This window comes from Drosophila novamexicana, unplaced genomic scaffold (assembly GCF_003285875.2).
Source record: "Drosophila novamexicana strain 15010-1031.04,08,12 unplaced genomic scaffold, DnovRS2.1 tig00000644-arrow-pilon, whole genome shotgun sequence".
Lineage (NCBI taxonomy): Eukaryota > Metazoa > Arthropoda > Insecta > Diptera > Drosophilidae > Drosophila > Drosophila novamexicana.
The window spans coordinates 2,194,354-2,214,767 of record NW_020824814.1 but is presented as its reverse complement, the minus strand read 5'-3'; the positions used below and the strand labels follow the sequence as shown (position 1 = coordinate 2,214,767).

Below are 20,414 nucleotides of genomic sequence, written 5' to 3'. Positions count from 1 at the left end.
GACAAGCTGCTCATCGCTCAAAAGGTTGTCCTTTTCATAGACATTTGATTCTGGCTGGGCTAATTAGCTAGACATGGTAAAAGTGAAATTTTTGAGGTTAGTTTTTCGCTTAACCACGTGACGCTGGGCTTAAGCCAGCGATTAGGCCATTTTCCCAGCCATTATGCAAATGTATCGATTTCTGCACTCATAATTGCATTTGAACAATGTTTGACAACAGTAAAACGTCAACAGCTCGCCCTTGCATTTGCATTTCCATACGCAAATTCAGGTAAAACTCCTTTGCCAAATTTGCATAGGTTTTTTTTTTTTTGCACAGGGTGCACTTGAGATTTGCATAACTAAGCCCTGCGAATAATGCGCAAAAGGGAAGCGAGCAAAAATGAACGCGCCAGGCAATTGCAGCCATAATCCGCTAAGTGGCCACACTCCGGGGCTTATGTTTAGTGCCGAAAAATGAAAAAGGTCGGCGAAATCCTCAAGTGCCAATGATTACAGCTGTCATGACGTGATCCTCGCTTTATGACTAGCTGTAAACAAGCAGCGCAGCGCAGCGGGCGGCCTGCGCTACAGCGCTGCCTGCAGCAGCAGCCTAACAGGTGGCGGAGAGAGAGAGAGAGAGAGCGCGCCGTTTGCTCTCTTGCGTCTTTTACTCGCCTCGCTGTGGTATTCTTCTTTTGCTCACTTTCTCCAGCTTGTGGCCGCTGGCCTTGGCGGCGGCTTACCAAGCGGCGAGAACCTTGAGCAATGGTCAGTTTGTTGCTGGCTTTCGCAAGGTGCAGTCGCCCCGGCATTAAGAACGGTTTGTTAAGCGCTCCCCCTACCCCCTCACACAGTTTACCCAATCCATTAGCTAGTCGTATGTGTGTGTGTGTTGGAGGAACTTTGCATACGCAGCAATTGGAAAACTGTGCCGCATTCTCGACACGTCGTCTATGTCGCCAAGCTGTCCTGCTGATCCAGTGCACAGTTATGTGTCTTGTGCTTACCGTTACAATTAATTCAGAAAGAGCCGAAGAAGAAGCAGTAAAAAAAAAGTCGCTTAACTTGTTCGTGTGTGCGCCCCAAAGGCAAAGACTGCCGTTGGCTTTGGTCCGCAGTCGCTGTCTTTGGTTAGTGCTATGTGTGTGTGTGTGTGTATGTTTGTGCATGTGTGTGTGTGTGTCGCGGGACTTTAATGGAAGTGCTAAAAATGAAAGAGCACAAAAACAAAAACAGTTTTCAAATAGTTGTTGATCAAAAATCTAATTTCAACTGTGCCACACGCAGAGAAAACAAAGTGTAGATAATTCTAGAAAGACTGTAATTCAAATTTCAATAAATGTTTTCCCAATAAAACACTTAACAAGAATTGATATGCTCAAAAAAGCGTATAACAGTTATAACAGCTCTTATAATCAAAGTTTTAGAAGAATTTGTATGCTAATGTTGACCTTGACTTGATTTGTATAGCAAGTGCTTGCTGCTTTTCTCTGAGTGTAGGCTATGCCTAACGCCCGTGTCGTTTACCGTTAATGTTACCCGTTCGATCGGCATTTGAATGCGCGTTTCTGTTGCTGTTGCTGTTTGTTTTGGACATCATTCAATGAAAGAATTTCTTTTACACATTTTTGGTGTGAAGAGCTTGAAATTTCTGGCAGCAAGAACGCATATTCGCATGCTAAACTTGACGAGGGTGTGTGAGAGAGAGAGAGGGGGGGGGGGGGGGGGGGGCAGCGGGGTGTGACGTATTTGCCGTTGCCGTCGCGCCTTATGCATCTGACCCACTTATCGAATTTGGTGCCGGACTTGGTATTCACAATGGCGTAGGCGTTGCCCACGCGTTAGACAGAGACAGCATGCGCGCGCCTGACCCAAAATACATACGTGCACACTCTAGAGTTGTCGGGTTGTGCTTGGCTTAGAAAACGGTTTCGTGACAGGCTCGCGCTTTCTAGCGGTTGTTTTTTCTCTCTCTCTCTTTCTTTTTAACGTGCAGAATGAGGATTGTCGCACGCCTGGTTTCGTTGTTTTTTTTTTGTTACTTTTCTAAATAGTTGGCCCTTTAAGAAATATTTCCGGTTTCGACGTGAAAGCGTCTCGCACGTGAGACAACTGCAGCGGGCGAGTTTCGGGGTTTTGGGGGGGGGTTTTGACCGGCAGCTCGACAATTTTTCCATTCTGCCTCCATTGTCAACAATTGCCAGCACTTTCGCTAGAGATCTTTCAGTTGAGATATCGCACCAGGTTTCAATTTTCTTCTCTTTTTTCTTTTTTTTGGCTTAATGTACTTTCTATTTCATTCATAAAGCGTTTAATGCTTAAGTTCGTGTAAATAGCTTAAAAACAAATTCGGCCCTGCCTTGAAGTTTTCATCGTGTAGCAGGTTTTTTATTATGCTTAACTTGTTCTGTTTCTTCATTTTGGCCTGGCTTATCCCATATTTGTGTCAGGTATTCACAATTATTTTGCAGCTGGAAAAAAGAAAAAACCGGCTTGAATTCGACTTCAATTTAACTTCAGCATTTCCATGCGCGTTCGCAACCCAAATACATTTCGATTAGGCCCAGAATTCCGTGTACGTATACGTAATATCCGAAATGGGGCACACACTCGACACTAGCTGAACAGTTACGGGACGCACCTGTCGCAGAACCAGCTCCCAGAATGTGGCGCGGCAAGCAGCGAAACTGGTTTTGGGAGTTGCTCCCGCTGCAACTTCAAAATCTGGAACCAGTTGCGCTTATCACACACTCAGAGAAACGTCTGAAGAAATGTTGTTAACAAAAAAAATCTGATCAAGGTCGCGCTCAAAGTTCTAATCTTAAGAAATTTGTTTTCTTAAGTAGAAACATTTAGAAATTTCTTACTTGCATTGAGAATTCTTTAAGTGTATCTTACTATGATTTTTCTTATAGTGCAGCGTCGTCTGCCTGCCGCCAGGTGGCGTCTTTCTGAGCGCTTTCTAGGCCAATGATCTTTCAGCTCGGCTCGGCAAGATGCCTCAACGTTGAGCTTTGTTACGTCACAGGCCTTTGGGGTTACATCTGGGCGCTGACTAAGCTCGACTTTCACTTGGCCAATTTCGTTTTTGCTCTCGCTCTCTCCATCTCTTTCTAACCCCCCTCTCTCTCTCTGTTGCAGATGAGCACGTGATCTAACTTCAACTGGACAACAAATGACAAAGTTACCAAGCAACATGAGAACTTTTAGCCAAATCTTTAGCATCTGCCTGTTATTGCTGCTGCTGCTGGTGGGCAGTGCGCCGCCGCCGGCTTGGGCACAGGATGAATCGCTGGCGGGCAGCTTTCTGTCCGGGCTGCTGGACACAATCACCAGCACTGCGGATGCCAAGGATTGCCCCGGCGTCTGTGTGCACACGCTGGCCACGCTCATCTGCTACGAGGTGCTCGACGATGTGCCCTGCCCCTCGCCCAGCATGAAGTGCTGCATAGAGAATGCGCCAGGTGAGTAGCCAGAGCTCCAAATCCTGCTTCGACTAAAACCCTCTCCATCTAGGCAAAAATGCAACCGCCGCCACGACGCCGAGAATAACCACAAGCACGACTGGCAGCAGCAGCACCACGCAGCGCAGCACCACGCCCGCGACCAGCAGCAGCAGCACCACCAGACGCACCACGACCACGGCCAGCACTACGGCCAAGCCTAAGCCAAAGCCGCAGCCGAAGCGTCCGGCTGCCAGCCCGGCGCCGCCCGCCAGCTCCACAACGAGAAAGCCCGCGACCACCAAAAAGTCCACCACGGGCAAGCCCAAGGACAAGGAAGAGGCCACCAAAACCGAGGATGAGAACAGTAAGTTAAGCCAATCATAATCCAACCCGAACTTAACCAGGTTTCTGTCTGATCTCCTAGAGAACTGCACGGGCGTCTGCGTGGCGGATCGCATTGCTGAATATTGTGAGGCCTATTTGACCAGCGGCGGGCTCTGCAAGGAGGGCACCAAGTGCTGCGTCTCGCTGGACGAATACGCGAATGGCAAGCTGCCCAAGGACATCTACATACCGGCCAGTAAGTGCTCGACTAACAGATACCCTATATATCAAAAGAATCCCATTCAAAGCCCAATCTTTCTGCAGAGCACATGGGCAACCTGAAGAGCAATCAGACGCTGGTCAAGACCGCGGCCACCAAGTCGAGCAGCACCAGCAGCAGCACCAGCTCGACCACGACGACCACGTCGACCACAACCACCAGCACCACGCCCGAGCCGGCGCGCACCAAGACCAACAACAACAACAACAACAACCAGAGCAAGCTTGGCAAGCACAAGAAGCCCACAACGACCACCACCACCACAACAGAGGCTGCCGCCGAGGAGGAGGAGGAGGAAGAGGAGGACGACGACGAGCAGGAAGAAACCCAAAGCACAAGCAACAACAACAATAAGTTGAAATCCGGCCAGAATCAGGGCCAGGTGCTGAAGGAGTGCGAGGGCGAGTGCATGAACGGCATCTTTGCCATATTCTGCGATGACATCGATTCCGAGGCCTTCTGTCCCGGCGAGGGCAGCTGCTGTGTGACGGGCAGCGCCTCCGAAGCGGCGCCCGCCAAGACGCCAGCGCCCAGCAAGCCCGCGACCAAGATTGCCGCCAAGCCAGCGGCCAAGCCAGCGCGTCCCGCCGCGCCGGCTCCGGCACCAGCAGCCGCGTCACCCGCACAGTCTGGCGGGGATCTGCTCTCCCAGTTCATATCCTTTGCGGAGAGCACGCTCAACTCACCCTCAGCACCCGCTCCACCGCCGCAGGCACCGCCTGCGGTGCAACGTTGTCCCGGCTTCTGTCTGCTCAACATTATGGCCGCCTTCTGTGAACGACCCTCGGTGCTCCTGAGCAATCCCACCACCTGCTCCAAGGGCTCGGTGTGCTGTGACAATTCGCGTGCAGGCGCGCCCAAGCCCAAGCTGCCGCCACCGACGCCGCCGCCCACATCGTCGCCCACGGCGCCGCCCTATGTGCTGCCCAATACGCCGAGTCCGGATCCGCGCGAGGAATGTCCCGGCTCGTGCATTGTCAGCCTGCTCAGCTTCACCTGTTTCAGTAAGTACAGCAAATCCTCACGTAATCCTCGTAAGTCTAATGGTAATCCTCTATAGAAAACGCTGAGATGACGGATCTGTTTAGATGCAAGCGCTCCGGCCAGATCTGCTGTGCGCCCAAGAGCAAAATCCTGGAGAAGCAACAGTTCCAGACACGCAACGACACCTCCTACTTCAACTATCCGCCCATGGGTCCACCGCCGCCGCCCTACGCCCCACAGCCGCCGCAGCAGCCGCCGCAATCACCCTACGCGCCCTCCGGCTACATGTCCAATCAGCCGCCGCCGCCGCCGCCGCATCTGACGCATGGCTACCAGCCGGGATTGCCGCCGCCCAGCTATGCGGACTATTACGGACCCGGTCCGGTACAGCAGCCGGCCCTGCCACCGGCGACAGCACCACCACCACCCCCACCCCCGCCGACGACGACGACGAGCACCACGACGACAACGCCACGTCCGCATGTCTACTCCAAGTACGTGTGCGGGGTCAAGGGTACGCTGCGCACGGGTCGCTCCCGCAGCTCGCCAGCGCTCAACTATGTCACATACGCCCGCGCCAAGTACGGGCTGCAGCGATCGGCCCGACAATTGGCCAACTCCTATGCCGGCAGCGGCGGCAGCGGCAGCATTAACAAGTCCAACGAGCGTCTGGTGCTCGGCTCCGCCATTGTGCCTATCCAGATACACAACGACAAGCTCGGCGACCTGGTGGACACCAGCGGCCTGCAGAGCAACCAGCTGCGCTCCTACCACGATCAGCCCGACCAAGCAGCCGTTGTCTATCCGGAATACTATCAGCGCAACAGCTACTCCAATCCCGGCCAGCTGCAGGCGAACTACAGTCGCCGCCGGGCGCGCGTCGTCGGCGGCGAGGATGGCGAAAACGGCGAATGGTGCTGGCAGGTGGCGCTCATCAATTCCCTGAATCAGTATCTGTGTGGAGCGGCGCTCATCGGCACCCAGTGGGTGCTGACCGCGGCGCACTGCGTCACCAAGTGAGTACACTTAGCGAAAAAGTACAGCTACAAATGCAACTATGCTTTAAAGTTCCTAAAAGCTGGTCAAGTTTGAGGGAAATCTTTGGTGGTTTGAACTGCTTAATTTCTTCGCTGGCTCAAACTAAGGTATTCCCGATTCGTGAACCCGATATTCCACTTAGAAACCTAGAATTCTTTTACAATATTTTCTCATATTAAAAGAAAAAACAGTTTCACGCTTAGCTCGTCTTTATTTATTATATCTGCTTCAATCTTCTGCATACAAACTGGTTCGGTTTGCTTATTTCAAGTTTTCTAGTTCTTGAACAAATTATTTCGTACTTAATCCAAGTCGTTTTTGACTTATTTTCGTACTTGAAATCAAATAATTTACTAAATTAAATTAGATTTTATTCAAGTGAACTTAAATTTTGTTCTTTATCCGTTTTAATATTCTCGATACGAATTATTTTGTACTTAATCCAAGTATTTTCTGACTTATTTTCTTATCTGAAATCGAGTGAATTTTAAATATTTTTTCAGTTTGCTTATTTCAAGTTTTCTAGTTCTTGAACAAATTATTTCGTACTTAATCCAAGTCTTTTTCGTACTTGAAATCAAGTCAAATTGTAAATTATTTTATAATCAAGTAAACTTTTAATTAATTATTTTAGAAGACATAAATTCCAATTAGTTTATAGAATTAGTTTATTGGCTAGTTTTCTCTGAGTGTAGTCTCCATCTAATCTTTGTCTTTTTCTTTCCTTTCTTCCTGCTCCGCAGCATTGTGCGCTCCGGCGATGCCATCTATGTGCGCGTGGGTGACTATGATCTGACCCGTAAATATGGCAGTCCCGGCGCCCAGACGCTGCGCGTGGCCACGACCTATATACACCACAATCACAACAGCCAGACGCTGGACAATGACATTGCGCTGCTCAAGCTGCACGGCCAGGCGGAGCTGCGGGATGGCGTCTGTCTGGTCTGTCTGCCGGCGCGCGGCGTCAGCCATACGGCCGGCAAGCGCTGCACGGTCACCGGCTACGGCTACATGGGCGAAGGTGAGTACAGAGGCCACCAGCTGAAGATCTCGCTCAAACTCCATATCTCCATTTGTCAGCTGGTCCGATACCGTTGCGTGTGCGCGAGGCGGAGATACCCATTGTGAGCGATGCGGAATGCATACGCAAGGTGAACGCGGTCACGGAGAAGATCTTCATATTGCCGGCGTCCAGTTTCTGTGCCGGCGGCGAGGAGGGGCACGATGCCTGCCAAGGCGATGGCGGCGGTCCGTTGGTCTGCCAGGACGATGGCTTCTTCGAGCTGGCCGGACTCGTGTCGTGGGGCTTCGGTTGCGGTCGGGTCGATGTGCCCGGCGTCTATGTGAAGGTCTCCTCCTTCATTGGCTGGATCAATCAGATCATCAGCGTGAATAACTTATAGTGCACCAGCCCCAAGTCCCAAGGAATCCCGCACTTGTAGCACCTTCCTGTCCGGGAATGGACTATGACTGAATGGATTCCGACTGCGGCTGCGAATCTCTAACGACTGCTAACGTAAACCCAACCTAGTGTAATCTACTCGTACATAACTCACATCCTACTAACTCACATCCCCCGTCTCCCTCTCGTAGCGTAAAGGCAATCTTTAAAAGTATTTCCCCTGCCCCCCTCCCCTTATATATATAATCATAAAAAAAAGAAAAACAAATCTATTGTAAACTGTTTTTGTATATACAAAAAAAGAAAATACAAGAAAACGTTCGTCATATTTCATAAAAATGCCGCAAATAGAAAAAATCAATTCGAAACGAAGGTTCCGCGACTTGAACTTCGGTATGAGCATTAATTAAAATATCTTTATAATGTATTCACATTTTTAACGGAAAATATCAGAAAAAAAACGTGAGATGCTCTCGAAGAGGCTGCCCGGCTAGCAGATATCCTGTATGCCAGTGTATATGCTGCCTTGCTTGAGCATAGTTATATAGAAAATGAATTTCTAAGTAAGTTTTGTGTTTATTTTTTGATTGTCATAAATATTATTATAATATGTGTAGAAACCAAAAATAGTAGCTACTTCCTTTAGGGATACATAGTATATATTATCGATTGTTATCGATATATTTAAATTTGTGGAAAAAGGCAGAAGCTGTCAAAAAAAACTTTAACTACGAGTGAGGGCAGCTTCCGAAATGTGAAATATTTTTATTCTGCTTATAAATACCAAATTTGTTATATCTAGCTACTACAATCTTTGGAATATGCTAAAAAAATCGGGCAGGTAAATCGATCTTAATCGATTATTAGAAAATAGTTCTTTACGAGAATTAATATATACATAAATATTCAAGATATTATTCCATTGTTGTACCTAAATACGGAATTTGTAATCCTTAGTTCTATTATCTATTATCGATTATTATCGATATCTCTCAATTTTGGCAAAATGGGAAAAGCTGTCGAAAAAAACTTGAAATACGAGTGAAAATATTTTTGTTCTATTTATAAGTACCAAATTGTTATATCTAGCTACTACAATTTTTGAAATATGCTCAAGAAATCGGGCAGGTTAATCGATATTTATCGATTATTAGTTAAAGAAGGCGGTTATCGAAAACATATTTTAACGAGAACTCTTTTTACAAATAAGCTATGGTGGCTCTTAAAGTATCTGAGATCTTTGTCGCAAATATTTTCAACTTTGACCTTTGACCAACTTGATGATACCCTCTAAAATAGCACTGGGGTACAGCAAACGGTTGATCAAAATGTCTGCGCAGCTGGGCAAAAGGATTCCCGCTCACGCACCCAAATGACTGGCGCACAGCCTTAAGATTGTTTTGCGGCGAGAGGCGGAGCACGAAGCGCGCTCAGAGAGAACGAGAGAGAGAGAGAGAGAGAGAGAGAGAGAGAGAAAGGGAGAGAGCGTCGCAGAGAAACGCGTCTGAAAAACTTACCCTCATTGGTCTCGAGTGAAAACTGGTAGCGCCCAATGCCTTCGGTTATTGTCAGCATCTGCGGCTGCGTCTGCGTCTTCGTCTTCGGGTTCGCATACCAAATCCTCTCCAGCCTCCTCTTCTTCTTGTTGCCTCTTTTTTTTAACCCTTTCTGGCGCTGCGTGATTTTATGTGCGTGTTTTTTTCTTCTATCGTGCGGCTCTCTTCGAAAGTATCTCAAAGATGTTTCCCTTGAGCTGGAAGTAGAAGCAGCAGAAGAACAAGAAGCAAACGAAAGCAGCGACGCGTCGGGCGCAAAAGGGTTTCCGAGCTGCCCAACCTCGTAGCCGAGAACAGAAGTTCGTCTGGCCTCGAGCTGAGCGGATGGCAGAGAGATCGAAAATCAAAGCGAACTAAAAAGTGTTCAACAGCTAACAAAATACGATTCTCGAACCTGAAGTGTAGTGTAGTTGCGTGTGCTCCTCCTTTCCGTAGTGCATCCCTTTACCTTAGTTTACTTAGTTGCACATTTTTGAGTTGGATTTTGCATGCATTTTGTTTTGGTTCTTTGTGCTTGTGCCTGCTTCTTGTTTGGTCGTCGTCCTCCGCGCGTATCCTTTAGCCAACTTGCTGTGCCGCATTCACACACAACAATGGAGGCGCATTCTCCAACCACAGCGGCTGCGGCAACAACAACAACAATTATCACAACAACAACAACTGCAGCAGCAGCAGCGGCTGCAGCAGCGGCGGCTGCCTCCCCAGCCTCGAGCACAGCTCCATCTCCAGCTGGCAAGAGTCAACACAATGTTGTCACAGGAAGCGGAAGCCTCGCTGCCGCCACCAGCTGCTCCTCGGCCGGCAGCCTGGTCCAGTCCCTGCCCCAGTTGCTCACCACAAGCAGCAGCATTGAGCTGCTCAAGCAGGACGATGTCAACAATCTGTCCCTGGCCAGCGGACTCTCGGAGGGTCAACGTTCACTCTCCGGCGCGCCGTCAGCCTCATCCAGTCCCATACTCAGTCCGCAGGGCAAGATCTTTGGACGCAATGCGAATGGCACACGTAAGTAGATCTTTTGTTAATACATACAGAGGTGATATAGAATATATATTATAAATATAAATATAATTAATTACAATATAATTATTATTAACATACTTTTAATAATTATATCAAACCAACTGCTTAAAAAATATCTCCATTTAGCCTTCTGCTTAGACCTATACTGGGATGGGGATACGGATCCCCTTTTTGTTTTGTTGCCCAAAGATTATCTTGATTTTCTCCAATCAAATTTTATTATCAGCACATTTTCATAAAACTTTTGAGCATTGTTTTCAAATGAATGAAAATATTTTTATATTTTTATAATTTTCTTAGCTTTTATTTAGATAAAATTTTTGTTATATATATCAATCATTTTTTCATATGCTCAATAGCTGATAGCTGAAGAAGAGGAAACACTTTTTAAAGAACAAAAACATTTGTTGCTATTTCTGTTAATTATTTAAAAGAATTCAACTTCGACCCTATAGTCTATACCATATCAATATGACAAGCTGGGCATATATATGCGCGTGTCTGTACGTCTGTTTGATTCAAGCCAAGCCAAGCTGAAACCTTAAGTAGTTCCAGATGCGCCAAGCTTAAGTATAATCGATTAGCTTAAAGCTAGATAACAAAGAACTAGTTCAAACACAAGATAAACTTTAGAAGGCCTTCCTGCCTGAGGTCCCTTCTAGGTAGCTTTCCGTCTGAGTCCAAGTGCTAGTTATTAACTAGGCCATGCTTATATTGAGCCCCTATATCGTATAGCTTCCATTTTCGAGCACATGCATCTTTATAAAGTCTAACAATTACAAGCTTCAATATGACCCATTCATTAAATGGAAAAGTGTTGACGCAGTCTAGAAATATATCAAATATCTTGCTTGTCTTAAATATTATTTGATCGAATATCAAGAAGAATATCAAAGATCTGCTTGCGTTAAACATTCTTTGATCTTTCATAACAACAATAATTGAGCCAGAAAATCACAACAAAAATTTGACTTAAAGAAATGTCTATTAAAGATGAGAACATTCTTGAAGCAAAACTGTGTTTATACAAAATTGACAAAAGAAAATGAAGTTTTGTTTCAATTGGTATCCATTCATTTTGCCCAAGATCTATCAGAGTTTATGTTTTTAATCCTAAAAATTCTAGCTGTTGCCTGAGTCTATTTTAACTTTAAGGTTCTAAAAGATTTGCTTAGAACTCTTAGAAAATTTTAGAACTTTAAGTTTTTTCAACTCCAAATTCTGAGCAATTGCTTAAAGTTTATAAATTTCTGCAGCTCTTTATGTTATTTCTTTTTTTTTTCAAATTAATCCAATCGGCTTTTGTATTCCGATTTCCCGCGCTTTTTCAAGCTTTTCAGCTTTTTGTTGTTTTTTGTTTGTAACGGAAACCCGGGGCTGGCCTAACGGACCGTTGTTTTGTTTGGTTCCGGTTGTGCACTTCCTTGGTGCCAGCCAGGAACCACCCTGAGCAGCCGCTCGGGGCGTCTATTTCAGGCGCTTTGTCTTGCCGAGCATCAGGTAGATCAATGGAGGACGCCCTGTCATCCAATGAAACGCGCGCTGATCTTCAGGTATACAACAGCCGTTAGCTTACCCCGCCAGATGATAGGTCCGCATCTTAGGGGTAGCTCAACCCAGACTCACCCCAGGCAATGTCGAGGGTAGAAATCACAGGCTCTACACACAATTGCCGCTGGCAGTTTGTGTGCTGTGACTTCTGGTCAAGATTGAGCTGCGTTCTGCGCAGCTTCATCAGCGGCCATTGGCACGTACACGGCTGCTTGAAGTTATTGCCAGCAATGGAATTTTGAACGACAAGAATTTCGAACGTACGGGAAAAAAAACGTCGCATTTAATTTATCGTTTTATATGAGAAATAGTTTTCGGTTACTTGGCCAAAAGCAGTTGGCAGGCACCGGCGTCTGCGAATCAATGCTGCTGCTTATCTTTTTTTTTCATTTTGCCCATAATCGAAGCGATCGCAAACGATTGACGTCCCTCACACACACACACACACGCGCACACACGCATGCACACCCAGGCTGCGTCCAGTTGCTGGTCGAGATTGGCGGCCTGGCCTGGTCTGGCCAGGCGGCTTGGTATGTGGCGTCGAATGTCATTATTGCTTTCAAGTGCCAACTAAAAAGCAACTGCAGTTAATTTTTTGTCCATCTTTGCCATTTGCCAACGCATAAAAACAACATATTTAGCAAATGACAACAACAACAACAACCACGTCGAACAGGCAGCAAAACATAAGCAGCAGCAACATTAACAGACTTGCCCCAACAACAAAAACAACAACAACAAGCAGCAAATAAGTGTGCTCTAGTCCGGGCGTCAATGCCAGCAGATACCCTAGAAATACACACATTAGTACCATCTCAGAGCATGCAAAACTGTATTTCTGCATAACTTCATTGTTAACTGAGCGACCCAAATGAAACTTTCAGTTCTTCTTGATGATATTCCAATGTGCTTATATTCCAAATTTCAAGGCTATAGCTCTTCAATATCCTGAGTTCTGTGGGATAGCGGGCGCAGCTATCCACAAAGTGAACTAATCTTGGACCCAACTCAGAGAATCAGCATTCAAAATTCATTGCCAGATAACTTCAATGTTTACTGAGCGACCCTTACGAAACTTTCAGTTCTCCAAGAGGACATTCGAATGTTAGTATATTCAAAAAATCAAGGCTATAGCTCTTCAATATCCTGAGTTCTGTGGGATAGCGGGCGCAGCTATCCACAAAGCTAACTACTCCCAATCTGTGTATGCTTCATAATGTTCTACATGTCAAATTTGTTAACTCTAGCTCCCATATAAGCTCGAAATGATGCTCAAAAAACCTTGGCTCTAAATCGATACTTATCGATTTTTCGATTGTGGATCAGTTATCGAAATTCCTTGCGCTGATATGTTAACGCGGGGCTATTTCTTTAAAAATGCAATATTATTATCTTAAATCTGAAACTATTGAAAACTTGTTGGCTGTAGTTCTAAGCTTCTCTGAATATATCGATATATATATATCGATAGTTTTATCGATTAGCTTTAATAAAAACATGATCAACATAACAAATTAATATCCCAGAGATGCCTTCTACGATCTGTTACATACGTTTACCCCGCTGCAATATACCCTCTATTATCCATTTTCAATAAATACAGGGTATAGCTAGCGACAGCAAAAAGCGACCCGCAAATTAAATAAATATATAAAAAAAAAAAAGAAAAGAAAAGAAAACCAACAAGCCTCGAGCCGCTGGCAACGGAGTGACAATCAGCGCGATCCAAGAGCAAGCAGCCAGACAGAAATCGTAGCCCCCAACCCAACCCTAACCATGGACACATGGACACACGGGCACATGGACACATGGGCAGTTCCAGTTCCAGTTTGCCTGCGGCGGGCTGCTCCTTTTCTTATGCTCCTCCTTACCCTGCTCCTGCTACTGCTCTGCCCCCTCGCATTATTTGTGTATTGAAATCACGTCTCATTTATTTATTGCTGCAAATACCTTACCCCTCATGTCTCGACCCCTCCACAATCCAGACTCCCGCTTCTGTTTTACGCAAAACAAAAAAAAAGATCAGTTCTGCGTCTGCGTTAAATACTCCTCATTGGCCAGAGACCAGGCCAGGGGCTGGGCCTAGAAGCAGAACTGTCGCCTACTTAACCCCAAAGGCATCCCACTTTCAATAGAACTGGGCGGGATTCGGCATATAGATAGAATACAATTAAAGAGACGATAGTTAAGAGTTATTATAAAATGTAAAGTTTATTTTAGGTATAGCTATACGATCCTAACCTAATTCAAATGATATAAGTCAATATCTTCTGGCTTTTTTCATTTCACATAAAAAATTTCATATTTTAATTTTATTATTATTAATTATTGGTTCACGTTTAGTCAAGCCCTTTTGGTCTTTTGAAGTAGAACAAATATTTGATTAAATATTTAATCTTTAAATCTAATAGATCTTAGAGTTCACAAGGTTTTTTAGATTCAACCTTTAAGTCTAACGGGTTTCTAGAGCTTAATAAATCAGGATTTATTTAAAAAAGTTTCAAAATTTCTGTAAATCATTTCAAGAATCAATTTTAACAACTAATATTCTTTAATATGTATATATCTTATATCAAGAGTCAACATTCAAGCCAATATCTTTTAAATTCTATGATCCAAATCCTTCATATATGCTATTTATATTTCAGAAAAGGATAATATTCCTTAAATCTCAAGATCTCAAACTTTTCAAGCTCTATAATCTCAATTCCTTGCCTTAACTAACTATATAACATTTATAGACAAAAATAGCAAGCCATTCTTTACGATTTCTTATCTATTGCCCCATAAAAGTGAACAGCCTCGTTTTGGGCTTGTGTTTAGAGATAGATTTGACATGCGAAGAACTTTGCACTCGTTCTTTGGCTTCTCACAAAACGATGCAACAGCTATTATGGAGTTTATGGGCTTTGCTTGAGATGCCTTTCGGATATTTGCTGCCTCGCTAGTTTGTCAACGTGTCATAAATTGTGACAGGCATGCAATCATGGGTTAATGATTGGCAACGCATCAAGTGACAACGCCAACTACACCATGCTACACCATGCTACACCATGCTGCATGGTGCTTGTACAACTTGTACTCAGCCCCAACCTTATCCGCCTTCTGCTTTTGCTCATGTTGTTGTTGTTTGTTGTCTTGTTGCTCGTCAGAGTCTGCGTATGTGCGCCAACAACAAAAAATGGCAAGAAAGAGCGTTAGTCGAGGCCGTGAGATACCCTGTAGTTCGCAACTTACGTGCTTCTAGATTCACAAAAGCTCAAGAATACTGGAAAACGTATTCTTAAATAACTTTTGTTTTCAATGTCAGATCGTTATGAAATTTGCAGAGCTTTGAGCTGGCTGCAAAAAATTCCACGTCCCGAAATTCAAGATAATAGCCCCTAAATAGTATATCCTAGATATCAAATATGTTTGATCTGTCTGTGATTCAACAAAATCTTCATACCTAGTTTTTATTTCAAACATCTTGACATACCACATAAACAAGGGGCTGAGTAGCTGTATTTATCGATTATCGAAGTTATCGATAAAATAATCAATTCCTTTGCGCTTTATTATACCTGTAGGAACATTTAAATTATCTATAGCTCTGGCTGATCTGATCTCGGAGATCAATGCGCTTTTATAGTCAGACTTGACTGCAATATCTGCCCAAGACCAACTCACATTCAATAAGTACAGGGTATACGAAAAAAAAAGTACGGCAAACGCGATCGATTGTGTGTGTTTGTATTTTTTTTCTTGGTTTTGTTATAATTTAGTTGGCCAGCTCGTTTTTCTATTAATTAAAGTTGGTAGCGCACACCGGCAATGGGAACCGGAGACTGGAGACTGGAGACGAGTCTAAAGGCTCGACTAAAATATTCTCACATAATTATTTACGATTTGACATAATCATCAGCGTCGCTCATTGGCGGCCTTTTAGGTATCTGCCATAAATTGTGTCTGTGTGTGTGTGTCTGAGGAGAAGAGGAAGAGCAGGCACAGATGCCAGATGATATGAGCTCTATGTGTGTACAATACACGAATAATTCACACGAAAAACATTTACATTTTGTAGCTGAAAAGCGAGCAAAAGTGTTAGCAGAAAAAAAAAAAAAATGAGGAAAAAATCAAATAAAATAAATGAATAGAAAAGATTAAGATGATCCTTGGGATCCTTTTGCGCATGCGTGACGCATTTCTAACGAGTTTGCGTCGAACCCAAGGATCCTTGCCTATATAAGGACGAAAGCGAAAGGGTTGCACACGCACACACACACACACACACACACACACACTCGCATTTGCTTATGCAGATGAGCTCGTCGACGGCGTTCCCAACTTCTTGCCTCGTCCTTTTTGTGCGCTTTTTCGGGTTTCATTTTTTTTTTTTATATTTTTCGTTTTTTTTGATTGGGTTTCGTTTTTTTTTTTGATGCTCAAGAGCAAAAGGGTTTACGGTCCAGACGTCCGTCGAGTTTTTTTTATACTAAAAAAAAAAAAGTGAATTTAATTAAATTTTTTTCTTATGGACTCGAAACATTATGAGAACGCAGCCGCGCAGGAGCTCTATAAATATCAACTCTGATGCCACTGCGGAGGGTTTTATAATTTAATCACGAAAGGTGTAACGCATAGAAGAAGACACCGCTGACCCCGTTAGGTAGATATTGATTGATCTGACAGATAAACAGATAAACATGTTTTTAGGCAAAAATATCTTAGCTTTGAGGCTGCGCTGATAGATAAAGATATATATAGATGTGCATAGATAGACAAAGATTTTTCATTTTATTCAAGTTCAAGGTCAACCAAATCGGATCAGTCTATCATATAGGAACAATCAGTCGATAGCTTAGTTGATATATCTATGATATCTGGCACAAGGTCGATTAATTTTAATATGATCCTTTATATATCTATAGCTATATATAGATATCATTAGTTCTCTCGGTCGATTGTAAAACTTGTTAGTTCTTAGGATAGATTTCATTATGATCTTGCATTATGATCTTTCATTATGATCTTTCATAGGATCGGTTGGTCGAAAAATTAGTTAAAGCATGGAAAATCTTTAAGACTTTTCAAGGCTTTAATCTGCAAGCCTCCATTAAATAAGATATATTGTTTATATTATTTGAGTCAAATAGTAAGAGATTTTCCGGGTATTCACTTCTATTCCTTCCCTATTGTATTTCATTTCCAATTTTGCATCACATTTGAAATTCCCATCTCCTCTTTGCAGTGATCACCACATCCCGGCCAAGCAACGAGGCGGAGGTGCAGCTGTATCGGGTGCTCCAACGTGCCAGTCTGCTGGCCTATTACGATACGCTGCTGGAGATGGGCGGCGATGATGTGCAGCAGCTGTACGATGCGGGCGAGGAGGAGTTTCTCGAGATAATGGCGCTGGTGGGCATGGCCTCCAAGCCGCTGCACGTGCGCCGCCTGCAGAAGGCGCTGCACGAATGGGCCAACAATCCGGGCCTGTTCCAGGGTCCCATGTTGCCGCAGCTAGGTGAGAATGGAGCCCGTAGGCGCTTAGCTGGCGCAGACGTAAATGTTTCTGTCCCCCTAGGTCTGTGTGAGACGCCCACGAAGCCGCCCGCCCTGGTCTTTAATCCGGACGCAACGCCCGCTCTGCCACGCAATAAATTTGCTTCCTTTCAGCCCACAACGGTTCCATTGGCTACGGCAACGTCGCCAGCATCGGCGCCGGCAACGACGCATCTGCTCTCACAGATTAGCGCGCCAGTGCTGTGTCCCACGCTGCCCGCCGTGCTGCAGAGTCCAACGCCCGCGAACGTGGTGCTGCCCGTGAGCACGCTGGCCAGCAATTCCGGCTGTGTGGCTGGCGTTGCTTCTGTGGTTGCCGCCAGCACGGCGCATCAGGTGTCGTCCAGCTCGCCACAGCTGACACCTGTGCTGACCGAGCTGCAGGTGCAACGGATAGCCATGTGTGCTGCGAAGATTGCCCGGCAGCTGCCGCAGCGCGAGCCGCGGGCGCAGACCTCCAAGAAGCGCACCACACGCGAACTGGAGCAGGTGATTGCGATGGGTGAGCACGATCCGCGACGCATGGATGAGATACGTAAGTACTCGGCCATCTATGGCCGTTTCGATTGCAAGCGACGTCCGGAGAAGCCGCTCACCCTGCACGAGGTCTGCGTGAACGAGGCGGCCGCCCAGCTCTGTCGCAATCCCCAGACCATTTGGCTGCTCACGCGCCGTGACGAGCTCTTCCCCCTGGCCCGCCAGATTGTCAAGGATGCGGGCTTTGGCCATTCGGCGAGCATTGCTCGCTACGGCGGCCTGCTCACCCAGCTGCCCGCCCAGGGCAGTATACAGCGTGGCGCGCCCATCGAGGTGGACTGCGAGTCCAGCGATTCGGCTGCGCCGCTGCCGACCAAGCGGCAGCGTCTGTCCTCCACGGAGGCGGCACAGCTGCCCATGGAACTGAATCGGGTAAGGAAGACCGAATCCGTTGAGCCGTAATGCGATCTGGTTGGCCTGGTGGAGTGCTTCTGCCTCAGCTTCAGCTTCAGCTTCCAAAACAAAAAATAACCCCAAATTTTGCTTTGCAGCTTTTTTACGTAGCCCGAGCGATCGGTCAGGCAATTTACTAACGTCTGGTCTAGAGGTTCTTTTTAGAATATCTTGATCATGATCCGTATTTAAATAGACTCTGCATTTAATTTTTATAGTTTATAGTCTGCGGTTTTTTGCAAGTATTGTAGTTTATTTTAGCTGTAAACGAATCCTAGTCTTCTTTGTAATTTAAGCACGAGTTGTGGGTAGAGCTGTTGCAAATCTATTGAGTATGTGAGCAACGCCGGGTAATTTCTGTCAGTTAAGATGTCAAATGTTTGATCAGTGTGAAGAGTCGGGTCAATAGTCATGTCTGTTCGTCTGTCTGCCAGGTAAAAGTTGAGTTTATCTAGAATTTTGATGCTTTATACCGTACGCTCCATTGGAGTACTATATCATCTAACTATGATCAGAATTATTGCTGATAAATTAAGTTTCTGTTCTTCAAAATCTCTTCACGAAACATTTCAAAGTTAAGTTTTCCAAATCTCATCATTTCGAACTGCCATATCATATAGTTGCAATAGGAACCATCGGTAGAAAAATAAGTTTTTTATATAGGTAACCCTTCCGTTCCTTAAGACATCGCAAAAACAAACTCACCAAAAATTAGCTTCAATTATTTCTTTATTTATCTGAAATATCGAATGCACAATCCTCCATTTCCTTAAGATATCGTAACTTGACAAAAATTAGATTCAATTATTCCCACAACTATCTGGAAAACCGTATGCCATATATCCATAGGAGTATTTAATCTTCGGTCTACCGAGTATATATAATATTTATTTTGTTAGTACATTTGTTGTTGTTGTTGCACTTGGTATTTATGTTAACTCAAGTATTTATTAGTTAAATTGTTGCTATTTATATACAATTTTATCTAAACTAGCCTCTACACTTCTTCAGCCTTCTTTAGCTCGTCCTTCTTTGAGCCCAACCTTCTGCTAACCCTAGTTATAGTTATTTAGTGGGTAGTTCCTTGTTATATTTACTTTTGCAATATGTGCTGTACCTTTCGTTGAGCCAATAAATAAATTCTTCTGCTTTCTGCAAAAAAAAAAAAAAAACCCAATGAACATCGTGTATTCCTTGCTTGCTTAACGCTTTTTTTGTGCCGAGCTCAGCTTTTATTAACCTGTGCTGTTCGGAGATTTTAATAAACAATCTTATTGCACAACAAAGGAAGCTGTTGAGGATTCGCGCTACAATCTCTTCGCCATGTACCAAAAGTTCGCCAAGCCGCCGTTCGATTTGACGGAAATCGCCAAGTTCTCGTAAGTAAAAGCCGTAATACCATCCTTTTCGATAGTCCACATATCTTATGATTATATTTAACTTTTGTCAGGTTGGGCAAAACGGCCGATTTTGAGGATAATGATTCGCGCTTCTCGTTCAGCAACTCGAGCTCCCCGCCCATGCCAGTGAGTATGTGTTGGAGCGCATTCCGTGCTGGCCAGCTGGCTGGAGAATATTCCGAGTAATCCTCTCGCTCTTCATTTCACAGGGCAATGGTTTGGAAAGTGAACGCTCGCCGGTCTCATCGCTGGACGCGTGCCCTGCCAAACAGAGCCACAGCGAGCTGAGTGTGGGACCTGAAACTGTGGACCTAACAGCTGCCGGCGTACAGGTCATATCCGCAGCGGGTGATAATATAATTGCCGTGGCAAATCCGGCCCTGGCACTGAGCCCCACCTTGAACGAGGTGCTGAAGCGTAATGCTGCCTCACCGGAAGCCTAGACCAGGAACTGCAAGAATCTATCTATAATTATTAAATGCCTAGTGCCAGTTATAGAACATAAGAATTTCAGTGCAATTTAATTAAATACAATTTGTTAGACTTAAGTCGGAAATTAAATCAGTAATTAGCCTGTAAATCCTGTGATCTAAACAATTCTGTAATAAACAAGAGTGCCCTCGGCGAGAGTATACGACTAGAAGGCACCCACACAAAACATACACACGTATTTATTTCTATTTGTATACCCTGAACCCATTAAAAATAGTTTAAAAAGCTATATTGTATTTGTGCAAAATGTAAATGTATAATTTATATGTTGCGTCTAGATTATTTTATATGTATATATCAAGCATCTTTCATTTTATACCCGCCACGCTACCACCTCAGAGCTATAAATCAAGTAAATAACCCAGCTTTTATTGCCCTCCAATTTAAGACACAATTTGAATGCAATTGACTTTTTGGGCAAACACAAATATTCTATGGTACAATAAGATATACTGTAGAAAATTTCAT

At 44.7% G+C, this 20,414-nt stretch overlaps 2 protein-coding genes across 2 annotated transcripts; both read left to right on the top strand.

The window, feature by feature from the left end:
* Positions 1-3,178: 3,178 nt before the first annotated feature.
* Positions 3,179-7,691, top strand: LOC115762894 (protein masquerade). The gene is made up of 7 exons (XM_030705269.1): positions 3,179-3,446; positions 3,499-3,792; positions 3,853-4,008; positions 4,077-5,036; positions 5,093-6,032; positions 6,798-7,075; positions 7,135-7,691. Exons 1-7 carry the CDS (start codon positions 3,179-3,181, stop codon positions 7,455-7,457), a joined length of 3,219 nt encoding a protein of 1,072 aa, XP_030561129.1. The 3' UTR covers positions 7,458-7,691.
* A 103-nt stretch (positions 7,692-7,794) lies between these two features.
* LOC115762893 (NGFI-A-binding protein homolog) lies at positions 7,795-19,897 on the top strand. Its single transcript, XM_030705268.1, has 7 exons — positions 7,795-7,849; positions 9,772-10,014; positions 16,814-17,086; positions 17,147-18,033; positions 19,342-19,433; positions 19,505-19,580; positions 19,664-19,897. Exons 1-7 carry the CDS (start codon positions 7,795-7,797, stop codon positions 19,895-19,897), a joined length of 1,860 nt encoding a protein of 619 aa, XP_030561128.1.
* Positions 19,898-20,414: the final 517 nt, after the last annotated feature.